A 21,501-nucleotide genomic window follows, 5' to 3' on the forward strand; every position below is an offset into this window, starting at 1 on the left:
TTACCAAAGGTTGTCATAGTCCTAAACCTTGCATTTAACCCCGGGCTTAAGAAACGTTTAACTCGGGTTAATTTCATTACAGGGTTTATGAAACCCTTTTCTGAAGCAAGGTAATAGCAGCTTTTGTGCTGTTAACCGACACTGTGGTGCCAAAAGTGTGTAGAATGATTTAGTTAACAGCACGTGCCTCATATCATAATTAAATTTGGGTACAGAAAGACAGACCTGCCCTTTTTTCTCACTGATGCGAATGTGCGAGATAAGCCTTTTTTTAAGTGGTCGTGCGCTGTTTATTCAGTCATGGTCGTTGACACCAATGTGTCAAATGTGTAAATAATTGCATTGAATTATGGTTTAGGAATTCAGAGTGTGAAATGTCAGATTATAAATAGAGTTGTGTTGTAAAACTGTAATAGTCCACACAATAAAGTAATAAAGTAATAGTGCAGCAGGGCCAGTTCTAGACATTTGGAGGCCTCCTTCTCTCCAGCTTTCAAAATAAATAAAAAGTGCTTGAAACACAGAATTTCTAACCGTTTTATTTATTCAAAACCTATCAGTACTTTTCTATTTGAATGTTAGTGAAATTTTAAATATCATCAACAATGAAAACAAAATATATGAAAGGTCATCTGGACCAATTCTTCTTCTTTCTTGGCCATGGCCAGGTAATTTTTTACAAGCTTCAGTTGTGAGAAACTTCTCTCGGCAGCTGCTACAGTTACTGGCAAGGTAATTGCAATTCTGAGCGCAATCCAGAGATTTAGACATATCTGCTGCAGTTGCTTCTGAAGAAATCTCAGAAGCTCCATGGCTGTGTTTTTTTAATGGTAATGGTTGAAGTTTGAGGATTTCTTCTGCCTTTTCTATTCCTGAGATATCTGCATGTCTTTCCTTGCTGAGTGTTTTCTCAATGTCTTCACAGTGTTTCCTCACTGTACCTCTTGACATGGTTGCAACATCCTTAAAATTTAAAATGATACCAAACGTGTGCCTGACATTTGATACCAAACGTGTGTTTTAACTGTGTTAAAAATGTCACTTCCAGGTTTCGTAGTGGCTAAATCAGAGGCTCATCAGCAGCCTCATAAGAGAGCTGCTTCCTGGTTTTACATGGTCTCTTCAGTTTGAGAACTGCCACAGTGTTCATTTCCTCACAGAGATTTTTTGCATTTGCTTGTGCTGCAATAAAGTCAGAGGCCCTATTCTGTGAGAGTGCTGTTTAGGTGGAAGTAATCAGGTTTGAAGCAACAACCAGTTGCATAGAGGATTACTGGAGCAGCTTATTGACCTGGTTGACAAGTGTCAGAACCAGGTAGAGCAAATCAAACAGCGATAAAACCCTAATAATACAGCAAGAGCGTGGGCCTCCACTTTAAAAACAGGGTCAGACAAACTCTGCCATACTTCTATGAGTGCTTCCCTGATTTGGGTAACCTGGAACCTGACAGCTTGAACAATTTGTAATCTTGTGATCACCTTGTGACACTCCATGACTTAAAATTGAGGTCCACATATTTTTACAAAACAGACCACCTCTGAGTAGATCCTGAAAAAAAGCTGAATAGTTTTTGCAGATGTCCAAAGAATCTAATGGCATCCTTTGAAGCTCTTGCAGCATCTGCCAGAACCATGTTTAATGTGTTTGCCCCACACGGGACAAACAGCGCTCTTGTGTTAGTTTCAAGCAGCCTGAATTGTACACCTTGCTTCTGCCATTCATGTTAGAACCATTGTCATATGACTCACCTCAACAATCCATAAAGTCACACTTAACAGATATTTGGCAGTTGTCTGTTCCAAAACCAAGAATCCCAGAAAATATTCATTTATTTCTGGCTCTGGCTGTAGTTCCACAATGCGTACAATGATAGATATCTGTTCCTGTGGATTTTTGCAACTATTTCTTTGGTCAGTTGACTACTTATGAAATTCAATAGCTCATTTTGTATGTCTTTACCCAAGTAGTGTGTGTACTTCCATCTTTGATTTTAGCCAAGTGCTCCTGCATGACTGGATCAAATTTTTCCAGAAGCTCAGAAACATAGAGTTTGTCATTGGATTCTCTAAATTCAAGATTCCTCTCAGCAAGAGACTAGTGATAGTGTTCAGTGCTCAGACACACTTTCCCAGTTTAAATGTAGATTAAAAACTCATCTGTTTAGTCAGGCGTACACATAATACATCCCATAATACTGTGCACTATTATATCAGACTTGCAAATATTATGAACAGCAGATATGTTAATCCCTCTCCACTGCTTCTCTCTTTCTACCCATCCAAAGGCATCCAGAAATTGTACCAGCTCTGATCGTCTTCCGTGCGATGAAGATTTTGGACCACTGACATGAGGCCGACCCAGCGAATCCTGAGGCATCTAGAGATCTACTAGCTACAGTTAGACTCTGCTATACTAAAAGATGTGAACTCCATGTGATCTTTTGCATCTATACAACATCTGTTTGACTGTATATTTATAATCACACCCTCCAGTGTCACCTATATGAGGATGGGTTCCCCTTTGAGTCTGGTTCCTCTCAAGGTTTCTTCCTTACCAACTAAGGGAGATTTTCCTTGCCACTGCTGCCTGAGTCACCTCAGACTTGCTCATTGGGGATATATACATATATATTGTGAACTAAATCTATCTAATATTAATCTTGAATTTTGTATTCTATTAATCTTTATATTATTTTTTTATAATAAACTTTTGTTCTATGTTTATGTTCTGTAAAGCTGCTTTGAGACAATGTCAGTTGTAAAAAGCGCTATACAAATAAACTTGAATTGAATTGAATTGAATTGAAGAGACTGTATCATTTCTAACAGCATTGTGAGAACATTTCGCCATCTTTGTCTTTCTACCTCCAAAATGGTCATCTGTTGCTGTTCTATGGTTTAACCGACTTTAATTTGTAACTCTTTCACTTCTGCATAGTGCTTATATGCTCATGGCTGTGCAAGATGGTGTGAATGTTCTTCCAAGGTCTTTTAATCCTTCTTTAATGAGCTTAACTACTTGGGTAGAGAAATGTTTGCAGCTGTAGCAAAAGTCTGTATCATTCACCTCTGAATATGACAACCATGATATTTTGTCTCTTTCACCATTAGGCATTTTTCTATAAAACTGACTGTGTGTAAAGGCTCGTCCATGTGTTTTTTGAAAATAAATAACTCTCTCTGACATTACATCTGACTTCTAGCCTTTCATTACTGTTTCCTACTACTGTTTACTCATTACTCATTTCATTACTGTTTCCTACTACTCTCTGGCCCTTCACTCTCTTTTCTGAGTTCCTCATAAACAATCTCTGGTCCAACAATCTCTTTGCCCTGTACTTGGTCTTCCTCATAATCACTCTCTCTTCACTTTCTTTGACCTGTTCATTCTCTACCTCAAGGCTACTCTCTTGCTCATCTCTCTCTTTGCCCTGTTGTTTTTCTGTCTTGCCACTTCTTTTTAAAAACCTCATCAGCAATCCTACAACAGGTAGTGTTTGACAAGTAATGTCATTATCTAGGCTACACTGTAATAATTTGTTTTGATAATGTTTCTCTCATTACAATAAAAATATAACTTTTGTAAGTTTAAGATTATAATTTTATTAGAAATTACTTACATAGACACACTGACTAAATCAGCAGGACTTTATTATTAGAAAACTATATTAACTGTTAATTGATATAAACTGATTCCTCTTCAGGTGAGTGACAGTTATTTTATATCCAATGAACAAAAAGCCTAGTCTTACACTGCCAGTCTTGATTGGTGAAGTAGTTTATAGGTTTGTTATGGAGGCCCCGTCTCCAAGCTCGAGGCCGTAGGCAATTGCCTGCTCTGCCTATAGCTAGTGCCATGAAACAGAGCAAATCATGCTATAAAAAGTTTCTCCATTAATACCAACAGGCAATAGCATATTTCTACAAATGAGGATAAAAATCACAACATCTTACTAAGACACTTTATGTTTAAACACTGATTATTTTATTTAATATAACTGTTCAAACCTTACATTCATCAAAGACTTTCAGACAGTAGAAATTCAAGAATTTTCAACCCATGATTTATAATGGAATTCAACCCATGCTTTCTTTTATGGAAAAAAAAAAAGTCAAAGCTCCAAAGCTTATTCGTGTGTGCCTTACCGCAAAAATAATTAATCAAACTTGTTCTTCTGGAAAAATATATCATAGAAAATAACATATGGAAAAACATACAAATAGGTCTACATACTGTACATATGTTTGAACGAGAGGGAGGGAAGTGAACAATACAGTGACGTTACAGAGGGCTGAGGTCAAGAACATGCAGAAGTTATTTGGGGTCAACCATCAAGTGTGACAGGAAGTGAGGTGAAGAGGTGAGTGCAAGCGGGTTAGAGTTGGTGGAGAAAGAAGAGTGTCAGAAAATAGTGTTGCGTGACAGAAGCAAGAATCAAAGAAAAGAAAAGGTGTAGAAGACAGTAGTGAGACCAGCTATGCTGTATGGGTTAGAGTCTGTAGCAGAGATGGAGGTAGCAGAGATGAGGATGTTGAGGTTCTCTTTAGGAGTGACGAGGATGGACAGAATTATGAATGAGCACATCAGAGGGACAGCTCAGGTTGGCTGTTTTGGGGACAAGGTCAGAGAGGCTAGATTGAGATGGTTTGGACATGTACAGACGAGGGAGATGGTTATATTGGTAGAAGGATGGTGGAGATGAAGCTGCCAGGTAAGAGGTCAAGAGGAAGACCAAAGAGGAGATATATAGATGTGTTGAAAGAGGACATGACGCTAATTCGTGCGTGAGTAGAGGACGCTGAAAATAGAGTTGATTTGAATAGTTGAATAGAGAATGATTTGCTGTGGTGACCCCTAACAGGAAAAACAGAAAGTAGAACATAGAAATAGGCCTACATGCACTTCCTGTGCAGAAAATGGCAGACACCAGCTTTAAAATTCATATTGTACTTAAGGAGTTAAGAACCAGGGAAATGTACAAGCGCCTGTTCAAATAAAACAAAACCTATATACAGAACTGATGACTAAGCTTCTATATGAGATTATTGGAAACATGCTTAGCTAAACAAAAAATTCAAAAAATACAGAAAATTCAAATGAAAGTCTTGAAATTGTTTCACTTCCTGCTTAAGACAATATTATTTAGCAGTTGTATTTATACATATTTAACTATCAGTAAAACACGAAACATGAAATATATATCTCTTTTTAATTAAGATAAAGGTTTAAAGGATGAAAAGTTAAACTATTTAAAAATGTGGAAAATGCCAAACTTGTTTATATAACAAATTTATAATATAATATTTGGTTTATGAAAATAAGTTTTGTTTTACAAATAATATGTATTTTTTTGCTCTTAAATGAAATGAAAACAAGCAAAACAACAAAGAAATCCCCAGAAATCATTTAACTTATGCCACAACTGAGAAGAAGGAGGTGTTCTCACTGTCCACAGAGCTGAAGGACCCTGTAGGCCTGCGACTCATTCCATGACTCTGCACACGACCGGACATCCTGAAGCACCAGGAAGAACTCAGAGCTGATTTGAACATTTGGAAAAGCTCACGGCGGAACTTGACTCCAACAAAGCCATATAGGAGTGGGTTGAGGGCGCTGTGAGCCAGTCCCATGGTTTCTGTCACTAGGATGCTGACATCAAGCACATAGTTTAGTGTGCAGCTGGGGCTCAGTATTTTCAGTGTCAACAGACTGTCAATCATCTTGAAGATGTTGAACGGTGCCCAGCAAATCAGAAATACAGCCACTAGGGAGATAATGAGCCTGAGAGAGCGTCGCTTCTGCCTGCGTGTGCTTTTGTAGCATAATGCATGGAAAATGCGTAAGTAGCAATAGAGCATTATCAGCAGTGGGAGGCCAAAGCCTAGCAACAAGCCAAGGAGCTGCATGCTAATCTGCCATTGTTCAGAAGTGTCTTGGTTGAATTGTACATGGCACACTTGAACAGTAAAGCCGGGTAGCACTGTAACATTTCGGAAATGGAAATCAATGGCAGAAAGACCGATGCAGCAGATCCAGATCACAACACAGACAACCTGAGCCAGGCACGTATTGTGCCTCCAGCTGGTATGGACGGCATGGACTATGGCCAAGTAGCGATCAAAGCTGATGCAGGCAAGGAAGAGTATTCCACAGTAGATATTCAGTGAAAAGAGTGCACCTGACAACTTACACATGCCTACTGTGAACACCCACCCAGTGATCCATTGGGTAGCAAATAAGGGCAGTGTAAAGGCTAGAAGAAGGTCAGAGATGGCCAGGTGGAGCAGGAACGTGTCGGTCAATGAGAAGCTGCAGGGATTGTGGCGGGACTGACGATAGCGGCGGATTACAAACAGCACTAGCACGTTTCCCAGCACAGCCGGAATGAAGATCACAGTGTAGGCTACAGGTGCAAACAGATCAAAGAAATCCAATGTCCTTTCTATTTCGCAGGGTGATGCACTATCATCTGTGTCATTATAGTCCACATAATCTGACGAGTAACTCTAAAACACAAACACATCAAGATTAGGGTTATTTTTATATCATGAATATAATAGTTGAAAATGTAGACCACATACTTTACACATGTCTGGCTGGTTTATTAATGTGCCTTATAATAACAAAAAGGTGAACGTTTTGTTTGCCTTGATGAGCAGATATATGAAAATCTTTAATATTTTGGCATGATTGTCCTAGTTTTCATCCCTGGCCCTGAGATCATATCATCTCATTTTAGAATTAGATGGGATTTTCCATTATCATTAAGAAATGAGGAAGCCACTAAGATAATTTTTTGTAAGGCTTGCAATAGATTTGAAATGATATTATTACCTGCATATTGTAACATGACAATAGCTAGTTTTTAAGTGTGTCCTACATCAAATCTTATGCGTAATGAACAGAAATATTTAAATTTGTGGATTGTTTTTTTTTTTTCATTTAATGGTAACGAGAATAACTTGAGAATCTTTTTTTTTTTTTTTTTTTTTTTTTTTAAAAAAATATTATTTGCACAAGTTCTAAAAAAAATAAATATGGAACTCATTCCAGAATATATATTCCTGTAAAAAATATTATTCTAACCCAACAGTGTTTGGTCAGAACTCAATATGTATTTAGTTATCAGTGTTATCAGGGTGTAGCTTACTACAACTAGCAATTCTGTTATCTTAACTTGCCAGACATTTCAGTTAGAAACCGATATCTCTTTGCTGTGGAATATTACAGTTTTTTTTTTTTCAGGTTGATAAAGTACCTTCAGAATTTATCCAGTTCAATTCAATTTAATTCTATCTGTACATCTGGATGTTGTATCAAAGCTGCTTTACAGGAAAATATAATTAAGTAACAGATAGTTAAGTTAAAACAGCTTCCACAACACTGAGTCTTATATATTTACAACCAGTTCCAGTTTCATTAGTAATCAGAAGACTGGGACCAGATGTAAGAATTTGATTAGAGATGTGACGTAGCTTTAATACTAAAATGTTTCACTTATAGTGACAATCTTCATACCTCGGTTAATGACAAATGCTATAAATGTAAATAAAAAAATAAAATAATATATATCATTGTGATGCATACATATATATATGTATGTAAAATTATGTAAATCACCATTATTTTATCATGTTTTCTCATCTATACCAATAAACCTCCCTCTGCTGTTTGCCATTAAACCTATATTTTTATTAGGAATGATGAAAATCTACAGTTTTTTTTTTTTTCCCCACACATGTGCTTTCAAGAAATATCCCTCCCTGTGTGCTTTCCCTGAAACTACAGGGAGTAGGGAGTTCCCTGCATTTGCTATAAATAATGCAATATTAATTTTAATTTTAACTAAACCATTTTAAATCAAATCTGGTCAAGTCAAATATGTTCGATTTGCAATTCACAGACTATACAAATACCAATGAACAAATCCAAACACCAACGAGCGATCTACAATTTACCCTAATAAGAATAAATATATTAATGTAAAATAATGACAATTTACAATTGAACTTACGTCGTCTGCAAGAGTTGTAATTGCCACCATGTCTAAACATTCAAGTCTCAAAAGTGGTCTCACTGTATCTGCTGTCTGTTCAGCACATATTACACAGAAAGATAGAGTGATATAGAGTAAAAGGAAGTGAGGACTACGGCAGAATCCTTACGAAATGCATAAACATTACAAAGGGAAGTGGTTTTTGCCACACATATTGATGGGAAATTGATACAAGAACACATAAAGAGAAAGGTTATAGCAAAACAACAACAAATCGTTTGCAAAGCAACCAAATATGGAAAAATAAAATGTTTGTATGTACAAACAGACAAACAGACATAAAGATAGATAGACACAGTAGATAGATTTTTTTACTTTGTAAATGTAATTTGTTGTCTGTTAAAAAGTGACAGAGAAATGAACAAGGGATGACTGTTGTATCAGTGTAGTAAAGTCATAATGTCAAATGAGAGAGAAAATGATTGCATGAATTTGTAAACTGTAAAAAGAGGTTGTTGAAGCACGTTTCACGACTATTGGCTTCAGAATTGCCAGAAACATCTGCGGACAGGAGAAGTGAAAAAGCTGAAGTCGCAGACAGAAAAAGGATGGCTTAGAAGATTGCTTAACTGAAGCTGCACGTTTACACGTCTGGCCACAAGCTCTGCTGTGCCATTAGGTAATAGCAGTGACTTTTTTCTTCTTCCTGATTTGTGTTTGCTTGGCAAATGACATGTCTTATCAGTTCATATTTGGTATGCAAGTCTTTCCAAATAACTGTATGATTGTATATTTTTAACTGCTCAAAATCATTTTAGATTTATTTTCAAATTTAGTGAAATCAGCCCATGCAACTTCTTAATCTCAAGATTTCATTTCTGTAGTGTCTTCATATAGCACAGAGTGGCACTGTTGCTTTACTAATATAAAATGGATGCATTTCAACTGCAGTTACTCAGAAATGTGTAATTTTGACCTTAGTACATGCTCTTGCAGTAACATGTTGCAGAAGTGCTTCTGATTGTGTTCTAGCGACTGCTTGCACAACTGTTTAAACGTGTAGTCTAGTGACTGGTTTCTTTATTAGTTATGGACAAGCTAATCAACAAGAACATATATAGAACAATGTAATTTTGTTTTTCATATTACAGGATACCATATTTAATTCACTGTTGTTGTTTTTCTAAGCAAAAGTCATTACAGTTTTTGCTGTATTTATGTCTAATTGTTTTTGTTGTTAGGTGAATAACTAACATTAGAAAGGAGCAAAATTCAATTCAAGAAAAAGTAAATTATGTATGTAAGCCTACATAATAAGACGTATAAGCCACAGTAGTGGGATTTAGCAGTAGTGCTGGACAGGTTTACTATATAGAACTTACTCTTTTGTAAAACAAATGAAAGCGATTTCATGAAAATGAGCACATAGTGCAAATGGGATGTGAGAGCAGAACAGAATCCTCAGCATGATTTCCTCAGAAACATTATTTCAACTAAACTGGTATGTTTTGTCTGTGGATATACAGTACTGTAGTATTACATTTTTGGGGTGGTCACAGTGTTGAACAATAAAACAGCCCTTCCTGTCAGTGCACTGTTCAAACCGCTCCAAAAGAATAAAAGCATTTTATGGTTATCAAATGATGTGTTGAGATATGCTTCAGAACTTTATAATGCCATTACTGCATTCAGAGTATGAAAAAAAACATAACTGATATCCTAAGTGAACACTAGGTGACATGCCTTGGTAAGTAAATAATAAAGTCAAACATCTAAAAAGTCACTTCACTGATAAGCCCTTCTTATTACTCATTTATACAAATCATATACTTTTGTCCATGTGCTCTATTTTGCACCTCAGGCATACAAGGATCACATGTGACTAATTTTATTCTTTAAACAAAGGTGTATTGTGTATTAGTGTGGTTGCTATATACAGTAGGTCATTCCTGTTTTGTGCATGTTGGATTATACAGTATAGATAATTTATTTATCCATTACTTATGTACTTAACCTGAATTACACATCTGTTTATCCCTAAAGTAAACGATTGATACAGTATAGGGAGAACATGGACCTGCCCTGCTTGGACGTATTTAAGAGGCTGGTCTTGTGATTCCTTATATACTTTGAAACCATTCGACAAAACTAGCGTGTATTCTGTTGAACTGGTTACAACATGTATGAGAAGAACACGCAGACTGTCAATAAAATGGCAGAAAAGATAATGAAAAATGAAGTGTTTGTTCTTATACATCTTAGCAAGCTGTGAGTGATGCGGTTAGGGTTAGGGTAAAAATACAGTATTCATGATGAATTTGTCTTGCAATAGAGGTTAGAAATCTGTGTTGCAATAGATTTATAATATAATAGAAGAAAATTCTAATAGATTTTCAATAAAGAAAGCAGTATGTAACATCTGGGGAAAACACACAAACACGCACGAATACATACATATATAACATATACATACACACACACACACATATATAAATATATATATATATATATATATATATATATATATATATATATATATATATATATATATATAGACATAGTCTCATATAACGTCTCAACATAGACGTTAAAGCGAATAATATTGTTTGTAAAAGTGTGTCAGAGGTTACAGAATCTGAATTATTCAATACCCTTTAATGTAAAAACCACCTCCATATGCACACATAAGCACCAGAAATGTTCTACACATACTGTATATACTATATTCATGAAAAATAAACAGAAACCTAACTCGCCCCAAAATCAAACAGTGTTTTGTTTTTTAACAATGCAGGTGAGTACACCCACCCAGTACTTCTTATCAAGGTAACAGGTTGCCTTAGCACTGCGAACCAGACTGTGACATCATTATTAGTATAAACGGTAAGGATCTCTTTTCTCCACCCATTTGCACTGCTGGCTGTAAGCTCCCACGTTCACCGAGATCTACAACCTGACACGGATCAAGAGTAAGTTTCCTAATATAACAAAAATATTTGAGATATTTTGAGGTTTGAAGTACATCACCAGAGTTCATTAACTGATATTAGGTATTATAGAACATTTATCAGATAACTTAGACCCTGGTTTAAGTATTATGCATTGGGTATGTCTCTAAATAAACCTATCACATCATAACTATTGACGCTTAGTGAGTACCATAGCATTTTAGACATTAGCATTTTTATAATTTATGTGTGTTTGTGGCAGTGATGACATATCAAACTGAAGTGGTCAACACACAGCCTCAGGTGTCAGTCACCAGTTATACTGTTTCCACTGGTTCCTCTGACTGGAGCTCCAACCTCTGTGATTGCTGTGATGACTGTGGCATATGTAAGTGGGCTTATGTCTGTCTATATGTGTAAATTAGAAAGAGGGAGGAATTAATTTGTTTTTGCATGCAGTTGTTTTTATTTATAACAGTATTAACATTATTAATGGGCAACATGGTGTTGCAGAGGGAAGCTGCCATCTCAGCTGAACCCCAGGGTTCCTGGTTTGATTTTCAGCTTAGGATATTGTGTGTGTGTGTGTGTTTGTGTGTTTGTGTGTTTCACATATTGTGCCTGTGTGGGTTTCCTCCCATCTCTCAAAAACATGATGGTTGTTGGACTAGCTACTCTACATTGCCCCTAGGTATAAATGTGAGTGTGTGCATGGTGCCTAGCATTGGGCTAGCTTCCTATCCATGGCGTTCCTGTGCTAGACTTTAGATTCATTATACCCCTCTTGGAAAAAGGGCTTACTGAATATTAATTATTACTATTAATATAGGTGGCAATAGTAAGTATTACTGGTAATACTGGCAAACAGTGAGGTTAGCATTATTATGGCTGATGTGTTACTCTGAACTCAGATCCTGTTTCATGGAACTGTGGATACTGTCCTTACTAATAGCTGGGGAATGTGTGATTGTTTATTAAGAACTTCTAACAACATCAGGTTTAAATTCTGCCTGCTTTTAACCCTTGTATGGTGTTCGTATTTTTGTTACTCAGCCAGTGTTCGTGGGTCTGGTGGATCCGCTGCATTTTTGGGTTTTTAATTCAACACAATCAAAAATTTTATGTTAAAATGCTATACAGATGTTTACTTCATCCCAATTACATGCAATATAAATAGCATATATGGTCAATATTTGCCCTTTACCTTTATTACATCACAATTTTTACATCACAAGTTGTTTTTTAATAAAATGTAATAAAAAAAAAGAAAATCAAATTTAATCAAGTTATGACTGGAAAACAATCAACAAATTTACAAGGTAGCAAAGTTTTTCCAAAACTATTGATATTTATGAATATGGGTCCCACAGACCCAAACAACATATAAGGGTTAAATTTTAGATGTGTGGATATAACCAAGAATTTTTGCAAAGAGCCTCAAACAAATTATGTTTGAATTAAATGATGACTAATTCAGATTTAATAAATGAAGGATGTTCAGTATGCGTCTTTTAAATGGAAAATTTTCCAAATGAAGTGATATTTACAGTTCATTGTAAAACTGTATATAATCAGAAGTGGTAGGTCATATACAATGTAAGACTAGAATTTCAAGGTGATTATTTATTCCCTGTACAAGAATGGCTGCAATGTATGTCTGACTCTTTACAGGTCTTTGTGGTGCATTTATCCCCTGCATCCTTGGCTGTAAGGTGGCACAGGACCATGGTGATACCTGCTGTCTACCCTTTCTTCCTGGAGCCATGATTGCGTTACGAACCAGTATTCGTGACAAATACCGCATCCATGTAAGTTTATCTGTAATAAACAGATGTGCTCACTTAAAAAAAACTTAAATGTTATGAGGCAGAAATTTTCAGAAATTGCAATTTTTAGTTTGTCCTTTGTCCAAGTGTATTGTTAATAATCACTTTATAGTGCATTATGTGCAAGGAATATAAATAAATAAATAAATAAATAAATAAATAAATAAATAAATAAACCACAAGTAATTTTTCCAAGGGTTATAAATTTTTCACAAAAAAATAGTCATGAATTTTCAGAATGGTTTTAAGCACATATTGCATATTTGTACACACATAAATGAAATCTTATGTATATTTTGTTGTTTGACTAAAAATGTTCTAAAATTTACTTTTACACATCAAGTTTGAATGGTATCTAATACAGATTAATACAACAGTACAGGCAGTATAAGAGTGTATGCAGTATGTGATTGGCTGTACTGTACATATTTACACAGGGGTCCATCTGTGATGACTGGCTGATCATGTCCTGCTGCCCGTTATGTGGTCTCTGTCAGATGGCTCGAGAACAGAAGATGAGGGGCTGAGGAATCCAGAAAGGCAGAGATAGGATGACTGGTGGCTTCCTGACGACAAAACCTCTTCTTCCACATGTTAATTTATAGATATAGGAGTGCTGTATTGTACATTGCCTTGTACAATGTTATTTTTAGGCAATATAATAATAAACATACATTTATTCTTATTATTCTTATTATTCTTATTATTATTATTCATTTTGAATATCTATTTCAATAAAACATTTGTTTTGAAGTGCATTTGTCAGTGCTTTGAGTGTGGTTTAATCACAGTGCAAAGTTTCCAGTTGTGAACATTCATCTTGCTTCCTCTTTCTGTTCTGCTGAAAGTAATTGTGGTCTTTTCCTGAAGAAAAGACAAAGAGAGTCAGAAACGCTAATGCAGACAGAGTCCTATTCACTTCTCAAAGATTTATGCAGCAACATCTTAAAAAAGGTAAGGTGTACAAATATAATACGCAAAGGTTTGTACTAAATTAGCCAGCAGATTTCTTACCGTGAGAGACATTTTAATTGTTTTTCATTTTATCACTGCGACCATCAGCATAATTCACTTTCATTTGAAGTGCCAGATCATTTTTAAGCTGAAACAAGTTTTTAGCTAAACAGCTTTATGTAAAGAATAAATTGTTTATCATTTTCAAGTATCTTGATTACCACTTGATGAGTATCTACAAATCCAGCATTAAGAAGGCATGAATATATTTAATTAAATTTTACAAGCAACCTAAGGTTAGAGGTATACTCACATGTTTTGAGGAAAAAAAAAAGCAAAACCAAGTAGGCAAACTATCAAACATGAATATAGACTATATTTAAAATTCATTCACTTTATTAGGAGTACTAGTTTTATTAAGGTTTGATAGAAAACTAGAATATTAGGACATTAAATCTGGTCAGAGCTTTCCGTTGCTCTTATAAGTTTCATTTCTTCAAGACATGTATTCCACAAGATGTTGGAAATGTTCGTTTGGGTTTCTGCATCATATTGAAATTACTTCATCATTAAATTCATCAGATATTAAAACTTTTTTTTAATTTTCATGCTGCAAATCTCCTGTTATTCCACATCCCAAAGGTGATCTACTGGCATCAGATCCGGTGAATGGGAAGGTGACTCAATATCACTGAACTCATTGTTATGTTCATGAGACCAGCCTTTTGATTTGAGACAGGGTGCTTTATTATGCTGAAAGTAGCCATTAGTAGATAAATTGTAGACATGAAGCGAAGCGCATGATTAGCAAAAAAGCTCAAATAATCATGTTGCACTCAGGTGAAGATCGATTGGTATTAACCGGACAAAGTGTCGCAAGAAAACCTTTCCCACACCATTATACCACCTACCCACCATTAAACCACCTACCTACAGCCTTGACTGCTGACATAAGGCAGGATGGTCCATGAATTCATGCCGTTTCTGCAAATTCTGACCATATCATCTGTGTTCCTCAGCAGAAATCCAGATTCATCAGACCAGGCTACATTTTTCCAGTCTTCATCCATCCACTTTGGTGAGTCTGTGCCCACTGCAGCCTCAGTTTTCTGTTTTTGATTGACAGATTAGTCTTCTGCTGTTGTAGCGCAAACTCTTCAAGCTTTTCTTCTCACCATGACCCATATCTACACGATTATATGCACTGCACTGCTGCAGCATGTTTGACTGATTAGATAATTGCATTAATGTTTAAATGTACGGGTGACTGTAATTTAGTGCTTGGTGCTAAATATAGTGCATGGTGAATGTAAATTCAAAGTGAATAGCACTGATTATTGATTATTCGTTAACTGTGTGTTTAAGCATCCTCACTTGGATATTCCTGCAAAGAATGGCTGAGGACTGCTTGTGTTTGTTCACCTTCTGAATGTGCTCTTTTGACAATGTCAAGTAATGACATCTTTTTCATTTTTTTCCCAAACCATAGTTAATTTTTAAAGATATAAAAGTAACTGCTGGCATAATTTTGTAAACAAAATTTATGCTCAGTATTGGCTTTGCGAAAAATCACGGTTACAGTGTTTTAGTGTTTAGTTAAACACTCAAGTTGAGCAGAGCATGAACTCAGCCAGTTTCTTTAACAGGTGAAATGGAGGTTTCAACTTACAAACCTTCTAGTTCATTTGATTCAATTTTATTAGTATAACCAATTTTAACAATGGACACAAAGCAACTTTGTAGAAATAAATGGCTTTTTTTAAATTCATAAATATATCAATTTATTCCTTGTGAGAAAGTCAGAGGTGACAGTGGTGAGGAGGAAGAGAATTGTGAGGAACCAAATTAAAAAAAAGCTCAGCTTTGTGGTAACAGATGGTGCGATTATAAATAATTCGCTTCTATAATTGTACTTCATGGTCGAAAAGTGCAATTCATGCACTTGTATAAAAAACAGTTTATGACATTTTCAGTACAAAAGCTATATTATAACTTGAAGTCCTAAGCCATTATTACAAAATTAACTATATCAACTGCAGTTAAGAAAAATAAAAACATCTTCCTGGTTTCTAAGTGATATCATCCACAGTCAACTTGTTATTCAAGCTGCGAGCTCCATATCAACTTGTTCATCCTCAGCAGCAGTGAGTGGTGATAAAGTTATAAGAACTCGTAGGTTTGATCCATCCGGAAGTAGGACATCCGGATGGATCAAACAGGTCCAAGGAGCAGTTCCAGCAAACTATCTGCTGACAATCTGCTAATTTATTCTTCATATAATCCCATAGATACTCTAGAGCATGAATAATTCTGCATTCTTAATGCCATCAATGAACAGAATCCCATCAGCATCACTGTAGAAAAAGTAAACTCAGATGTTGGTACTGGTGCCTTTATGGTTCTGCCTGTACTGTCAGTTTTCATTAACCTTTGGCCTTCTATTTGCTTATCTGGAGAATAGAGTGCCCTTCTTTGTGCAAACAGATGCTACGAGACACATATTTGCAATTACTTTCAATCAGCTGGTCCCAAAATAATTCATAGTGGATGTATGTGTTAAATTATTTTCAATTTCATACAGGTCCCCCAAGCAGAGTAACAACATGGTGCAGGCCATCAAATTAACCATGGATTAACTGTGAAGACCAAAAGAATTGTAAGCGTACAAATAATTCTTTGTCTTTATTTTGTCTCTGTCAACATATCATCTATTTTTTGAGACATGCTTTATATGAAATGGTATCTAACGGTATCTTCATTTAAATAAATGCCACTTGGTTTGGTTTTATTGTTTTCTTTGTAAGCATGGCTTAGGCCTTTTTGGACCACATCAAGCATTAGAGTGGAGAAAAAACCTAATTATTTGAGTTTGACTGTGGCATGGTTGCTGGTACCAGCCAGTAGTTTTAGGAGTATTCAGAAACTGCTGCAACCCCCACTTAATTTCACCCACCCTGCCGGGATGGGAGGGTTAAAATAAATCATCAGATTTCAACATCAGCTTCCACTTCTGTCAGCCAAAAACAGGAACCTGCATCAATAGCAGGCAAAGAAAACTGCTGAAGCAACATTTCAGCAAATTGATTAAAAATCTTATGTCTGGAAATGCGGCAGCAATAGTCACAGCAATAGATGGCTTGGGGTGGTTATTTGAGCCCTTGAAGTGTCTTTGAATTAATTTACATTTTTAACATTTGCCCCTTACAGTTAATAAGACTGTTACTAAACATTTAACTTAATTTGGCATTAAGAGTTTAATACAATTTCAGGAATTGCAAATAGCAGGACAGGTTAAACCTGCAAAATATATATTTTACTTTACAACCCTACCTAAACATAATTCTTTGGGGATAATAATAATAATAATGATAATAATAATAATAATAATAATAATAATAATAATAATAATAATAATAATAATACCACTACTATTCTGATTTTAAAGTCAAATGATTTTATAAAACTGTTTTGGCATCTCTGAAAAATCTTTTTCTTGCAAGAAGACTGATATTTAGCCAGTAATCTATCTAATATTGGATCCCATGCTTCTTCAATGTTCTTTAGACAACTATCTACACTAGAAGTACTATAATATTTAATTCTTAGTAACTTGTGCCTCCCTGTGTTTCAGCCAAGATAAGCTTCTAATATAACCTTTTAAGAAAGAACAGCAAATGGAAATGACTTATAATGAATAAATTATACTGTTTATAGAAAGAAGGATTCAAATTTTATTACAGCTGACAAACATAGCTATAGTGTCTTCGTCATAACACATAAGCATATATATTTATTTATTATTATTTGTTGTATCTATGTCTATGTACTTTTGTTTTCTTTCTTATTTATTTTTTAGCTTTTTTCAGGTATAACTTTCAGGAACGAAATAGTCAAAAAGATGTTTGAAAGTAAAAACTGACCGTTGTTGTTGTTGAACATCTAACAGCTTTTCTTTCTACTTTCTTTCCAGACAAATATGGCTAACCATAAGAGAGTCCAAGCCTTCTATATTCTAAAAAATACCATACCAAAAAAGACCTGAAAATCTGTTATTGAACAGCTTTTGGGACATTCACAGCTCTACAAGTTATGGCACGATACAGGAACCAAGCACTGATCTCAGTGACGATAATCATTTCAGTGTTTCAGTTGAGCATGAGCTACAGTTTCATGAATTGTATAGAAACCGCTGGCTCAAACAATACAACCTTCACTTGCACTAGACGCCTAGCTCAGACAATTGTGAACATTTTGGTTGACATTCCAGATGATTCTGCTACAAACGTTTCAATCTCTTACTGCACACTTGTCAGTATTGATTCAGGTAGCTTCAGTAAACAGTCACAGCTCAAAGTTCTGCTACTCAACAACAATCACATTAAGCACATTCATAAAGAAGCCTTTGCTAAGCTACACTATCTTCACACACTGAATCTGTCCAGCAATGACATAGTTTATCTGGATTCGTCCATTTTCCAAGGCGTCCAGAACCTCAGCACTTTGCTCCTGGCTAACAACAGATTGACAAATATATCATCTGAACTGTTTTCTAGTTTGTCAAAATTAGAGATTCTAGATCTACGAAAGAACCAGTTAAAGGACTTCTCAGCAGTGGTGAATTCCATATCAAACCTAAAAGTTCTGAAGAAACTGGACATTTCCTCCAACAGACTTATCACTTTGCTACACTCAGCCAACTTGCCACAGTCACTTTCCCATGTTTATCTTGGTAATAATGAGCTGACCACACTTGAATGCAGAAATGACTTTCTAAGTAACGTTAAAGTTCTGGATCTCTCTCACAATAGAGGTCTGTCTGCCCAAGCTTTCTTTGGTCTAAACCTGAGCAGTCTGACATACCTACGTCTGCAATTCACCAACATTTCTATCATAACACTCCTTAATCATACTAATGTGAGTCCGTGGCACGTAGACTTCTCAGGTTTGGGATTAACAGAGCCCCAAATGATTTCACTGTGCAAACAACTGTCATACTATCCAAACAAACATATTAAAAAAATGATCCTTCAGAACAATGAGCTAAAAGATCTGAAGATCTTAACATTATCTGACTGTCCCACGATCACTGATATTTTGGACCTTTCAATCAATCAGCTGAAAACCATAGGCTGTTTCCAATTCCTTGAAAGACAAAAACATCTTGCGAGACTCAGAATTGAACATAACCACTTTTCAGAGCTTTTAAGTTGCAACAATGGCAAGAAATTTCTCCACTTGAAGGAACTGAGCTACCGCTACAATCGCATTCTTAAAGTGAATTCCTTTGCCTTCAGTCATACACCAAATCTGACAACTCTTCAACTGAATATAAACATAATTGCGTACTTGGATCGCAAAGCACTCACTGGACTTAAAGACCTCATTACACTTCGCTTGGACAACAACCTTCTGTCTGATATCTATAATGAGAGCTTTGAGGACCTTCAAAGTCTTCGGACACTAAATTTACGCAATAACCAAATTTCTGTCATATTCAACAACACATTCTACTCCCTCAGTCAGTTGAGCATTTTAGATTTAGGGGGGAACAAGATAACACAATTAATGCCTCTAGCATTTGTAGGGCTAGACAGCTTGAACAATCTTTACTTGGACCGCAATCGTCTAGCAAAAATTGATGGTCAGCTGATTGGAAGCCTGCATCGCACATTGCATGTGTTAGATTTACATGGCAATGTCATCCATTACAATAAAGAACATGTACACTCTCCATTTGTTAATTTAACAAAGCTGACTGACTTAAAGTTAGATCGACAGATGCCATATGGCATCAACTTATTACCTCATGCATTTTTTCGTGGTCTCACATCCCTGAAAAGTCTTTACCTAAGTAACAATCATATCTCTTTTCTCAGCACTGACACATTTGATGACCTAACAAACTTAAAATTTTTAACATTAGATGACTCGTGTGTTGGCATAACTCAACTCAAGCCAGGAGTTTTTAAAAATCTTCGCAAGCTAGAGATATTAATGGTTGAGAACATGGGCATTGATTCATTCTCAAAAGAGGTGTTTGGCAACCTTACAGGACTGAAAGTATTGCATCTCAACCACAATGCCATGCAGACTTTGGACGTGGACTTGCTGAAAAATCTAACTAATCTACAGTATCTAGATGTTAGAAATACTCCCCTCAGTTGCAATTGTCCCAATAGCGAGCTCCAGAATTGGGCAAAAACCAACCAAAGAGTCCAGCTTATATATCTTTACAACCTGACCTGTCCAGGTGTCAATAATTCAAACTTTTACAACTTTCAAACCAATGTATGTTCGGATATTGCAGTGTATTGCTTTGCCTCCACTTATGTTGTAACACTGCTACTAACATTAATGCCACTACTTTATGTTAAGCTCTACTGGAAATTTAAATATGGTTACTACGTCTTCCGCTCTTGGTTTGGGGAGCAGTGGCGTCGAATTAGGGAAGAGGAAGAGAAATGCACGTACGATGCTTTTATCTCCTACAACTCGGCAGATTTGGAATGGGTGATGGAGGAGCTTCTCCCAAACCTTGAAGGGAGTGGATTCCGAGTTTGCCTCCACCATAGGGACTTTGAGCCAGGACGCAACATAGTCGATAACATTGTGGCAGCGGTTTACAACAGCCGCAAAACAGTGTGTGTGGTCAGCCAAAACTTCCTCCGTAGTGAGTGGTGCTCCCTTGAGATCCAATTGGCCAGCTACCGACTTTTTGATGAGATGCAGGACGTGCTCTTACTGGTCTTTTTGGAGTCCATCCATGAGCGACAGCTCTCTGCCTATCACCGTATGAGAAAGGTTATGCTGAAAAAGACTTATCTGCAGTGGCCAGGACTCAAATGCACAGATCCTGCCAAGGCAAAGGGGCTGTTCTGGAAGCAGCTTAAGAGAGCTTTAAGAAGCAGCAACTGTAGAGGTCAAGATGAAGAACAGATGGAGGAGAATGTTCAGAAAGAGCAGCATGCAAGAGCAGAGGAAAGAGAACATATCAAGAACCAGCCACAAATGGTTGATGATCCATATTACCTAATGCCCTAACAACAGATTTGTGATTCATGTCTTATCTCTTAACTTCTGAGGAAATTATTAATGAAAATAAGCCTATATAAGTCTGCAGATAGATGGCATCAATTTCTTTATTAATAACATTTTCTTTTAATGATTGTTTTCTTCACTATGTACTGGTAAGAGAATTAACAATGAACAGAATGAAAATACCATAAATCCTTTTAAATAAGATAAGTCAGACAAAAAATAAGTAAAAAGAAACCACAAAAAGATTTTGTAAGAAACAAAGATGTAAATAAAATGACGCTTTATTGCAAATCTGCATTCTTGTTTAAATTTGACTATAACTTCATGTTATATTATGCATTGTTATTGCACATGTACACTGGTCTATCAAAAACCCAAACAAGAAGCTGATGTACTGCCATAAGAACCTACAGAAAACAAATTCTATACATCACATGTTACTCTGTGTGTTCATCCATTCTTTTATGCTGTCCATATCACAATAATACAAAATTGTGACATGTCAATCAAACTGAAATGACCAGGAATCATCTGTCAGGTTTACAGATATGCATCTGAGCAAATTAATTTTGCAATACAGTTAAGACATATAGTGGAGTCATCTGGTTTGGCCCAAAGCTCAAATTACAGAGTTGAAGTACACATTTGTAAAGAAAAGTGAACATTTTCACTATTACATGTTTTTCCATACGTATCTTTTACTTTTATTTAAACATCTAATGATGATACTCAAAGTTA

General features: G+C 35.9%; 3 protein-coding genes across 5 annotated transcripts; 2 read left to right on the top strand and 1 right to left on the bottom strand.

The window, feature by feature from the left end:
- Window positions 1-3,962: 3,962 nt before the first annotated feature.
- Window positions 3,963-8,172, bottom strand: cxcr3.2 (chemokine (C-X-C motif) receptor 3, tandem duplicate 2). The gene is made up of 2 exons (XM_060870643.1): window positions 8,016-8,172; window positions 3,963-6,507 (listed from the first exon to the last, which is right to left on the bottom strand). The coding sequence occupies exons 1-2, from the start codon at window positions 8,043-8,045 to the stop codon at window positions 5,413-5,415; spliced, it is 1,125 nt and encodes a 374-aa protein (XP_060726626.1). The 5' UTR covers window positions 8,046-8,172; the 3' UTR covers window positions 3,963-5,412.
- Window positions 8,173-10,824: 2,652 nt separating this feature from the next.
- cnfn (cornifelin) lies at window positions 10,825-13,529 on the top strand. The gene is made up of 4 exons (XM_060870654.1): window positions 10,825-10,966; window positions 11,208-11,333; window positions 12,617-12,753; window positions 13,209-13,529. Coding segments are annotated over exons 1-4 (354 nt in total). The 5' UTR covers window positions 10,825-10,965; the 3' UTR covers window positions 13,299-13,529.
- A 97-nt stretch (window positions 13,530-13,626) lies between these two features.
- Window positions 13,627-21,054, top strand: tlr21 (toll-like receptor 21). Of its 3 annotated transcripts, none has more exons than XM_060870644.1 (4): window positions 13,627-13,725; window positions 14,748-14,803; window positions 16,307-16,381; window positions 17,696-21,054. In XM_060870644.1, exon 4 carries the CDS (start codon window positions 17,815-17,817, stop codon window positions 20,764-20,766), a length of 2,952 nt encoding a protein of 983 aa, XP_060726627.1. In that variant the 5' UTR covers window positions 13,627-13,725; window positions 14,748-14,803; window positions 16,307-16,381; window positions 17,696-17,814; the 3' UTR covers window positions 20,767-21,054. The 3 variants fall into 3 exon arrangements, with proteins under 3 accessions (XP_060726627.1, XP_060726628.1, XP_060726629.1); XM_060870645.1 differs by having other exon boundaries at window positions 13,639-13,725; window positions 14,745-14,803; XM_060870646.1 differs by lacking the exon at window positions 16,307-16,381 and having other exon boundaries at window positions 13,663-13,725.
- Window positions 21,055-21,501: the final 447 nt, after the last annotated feature.

This window comes from Tachysurus vachellii, chromosome 5 (genome assembly GCF_030014155.1).
Source record: "Tachysurus vachellii isolate PV-2020 chromosome 5, HZAU_Pvac_v1, whole genome shotgun sequence".
NCBI lineage: Eukaryota > Metazoa > Chordata > Actinopteri > Siluriformes > Bagridae > Tachysurus > Tachysurus vachellii.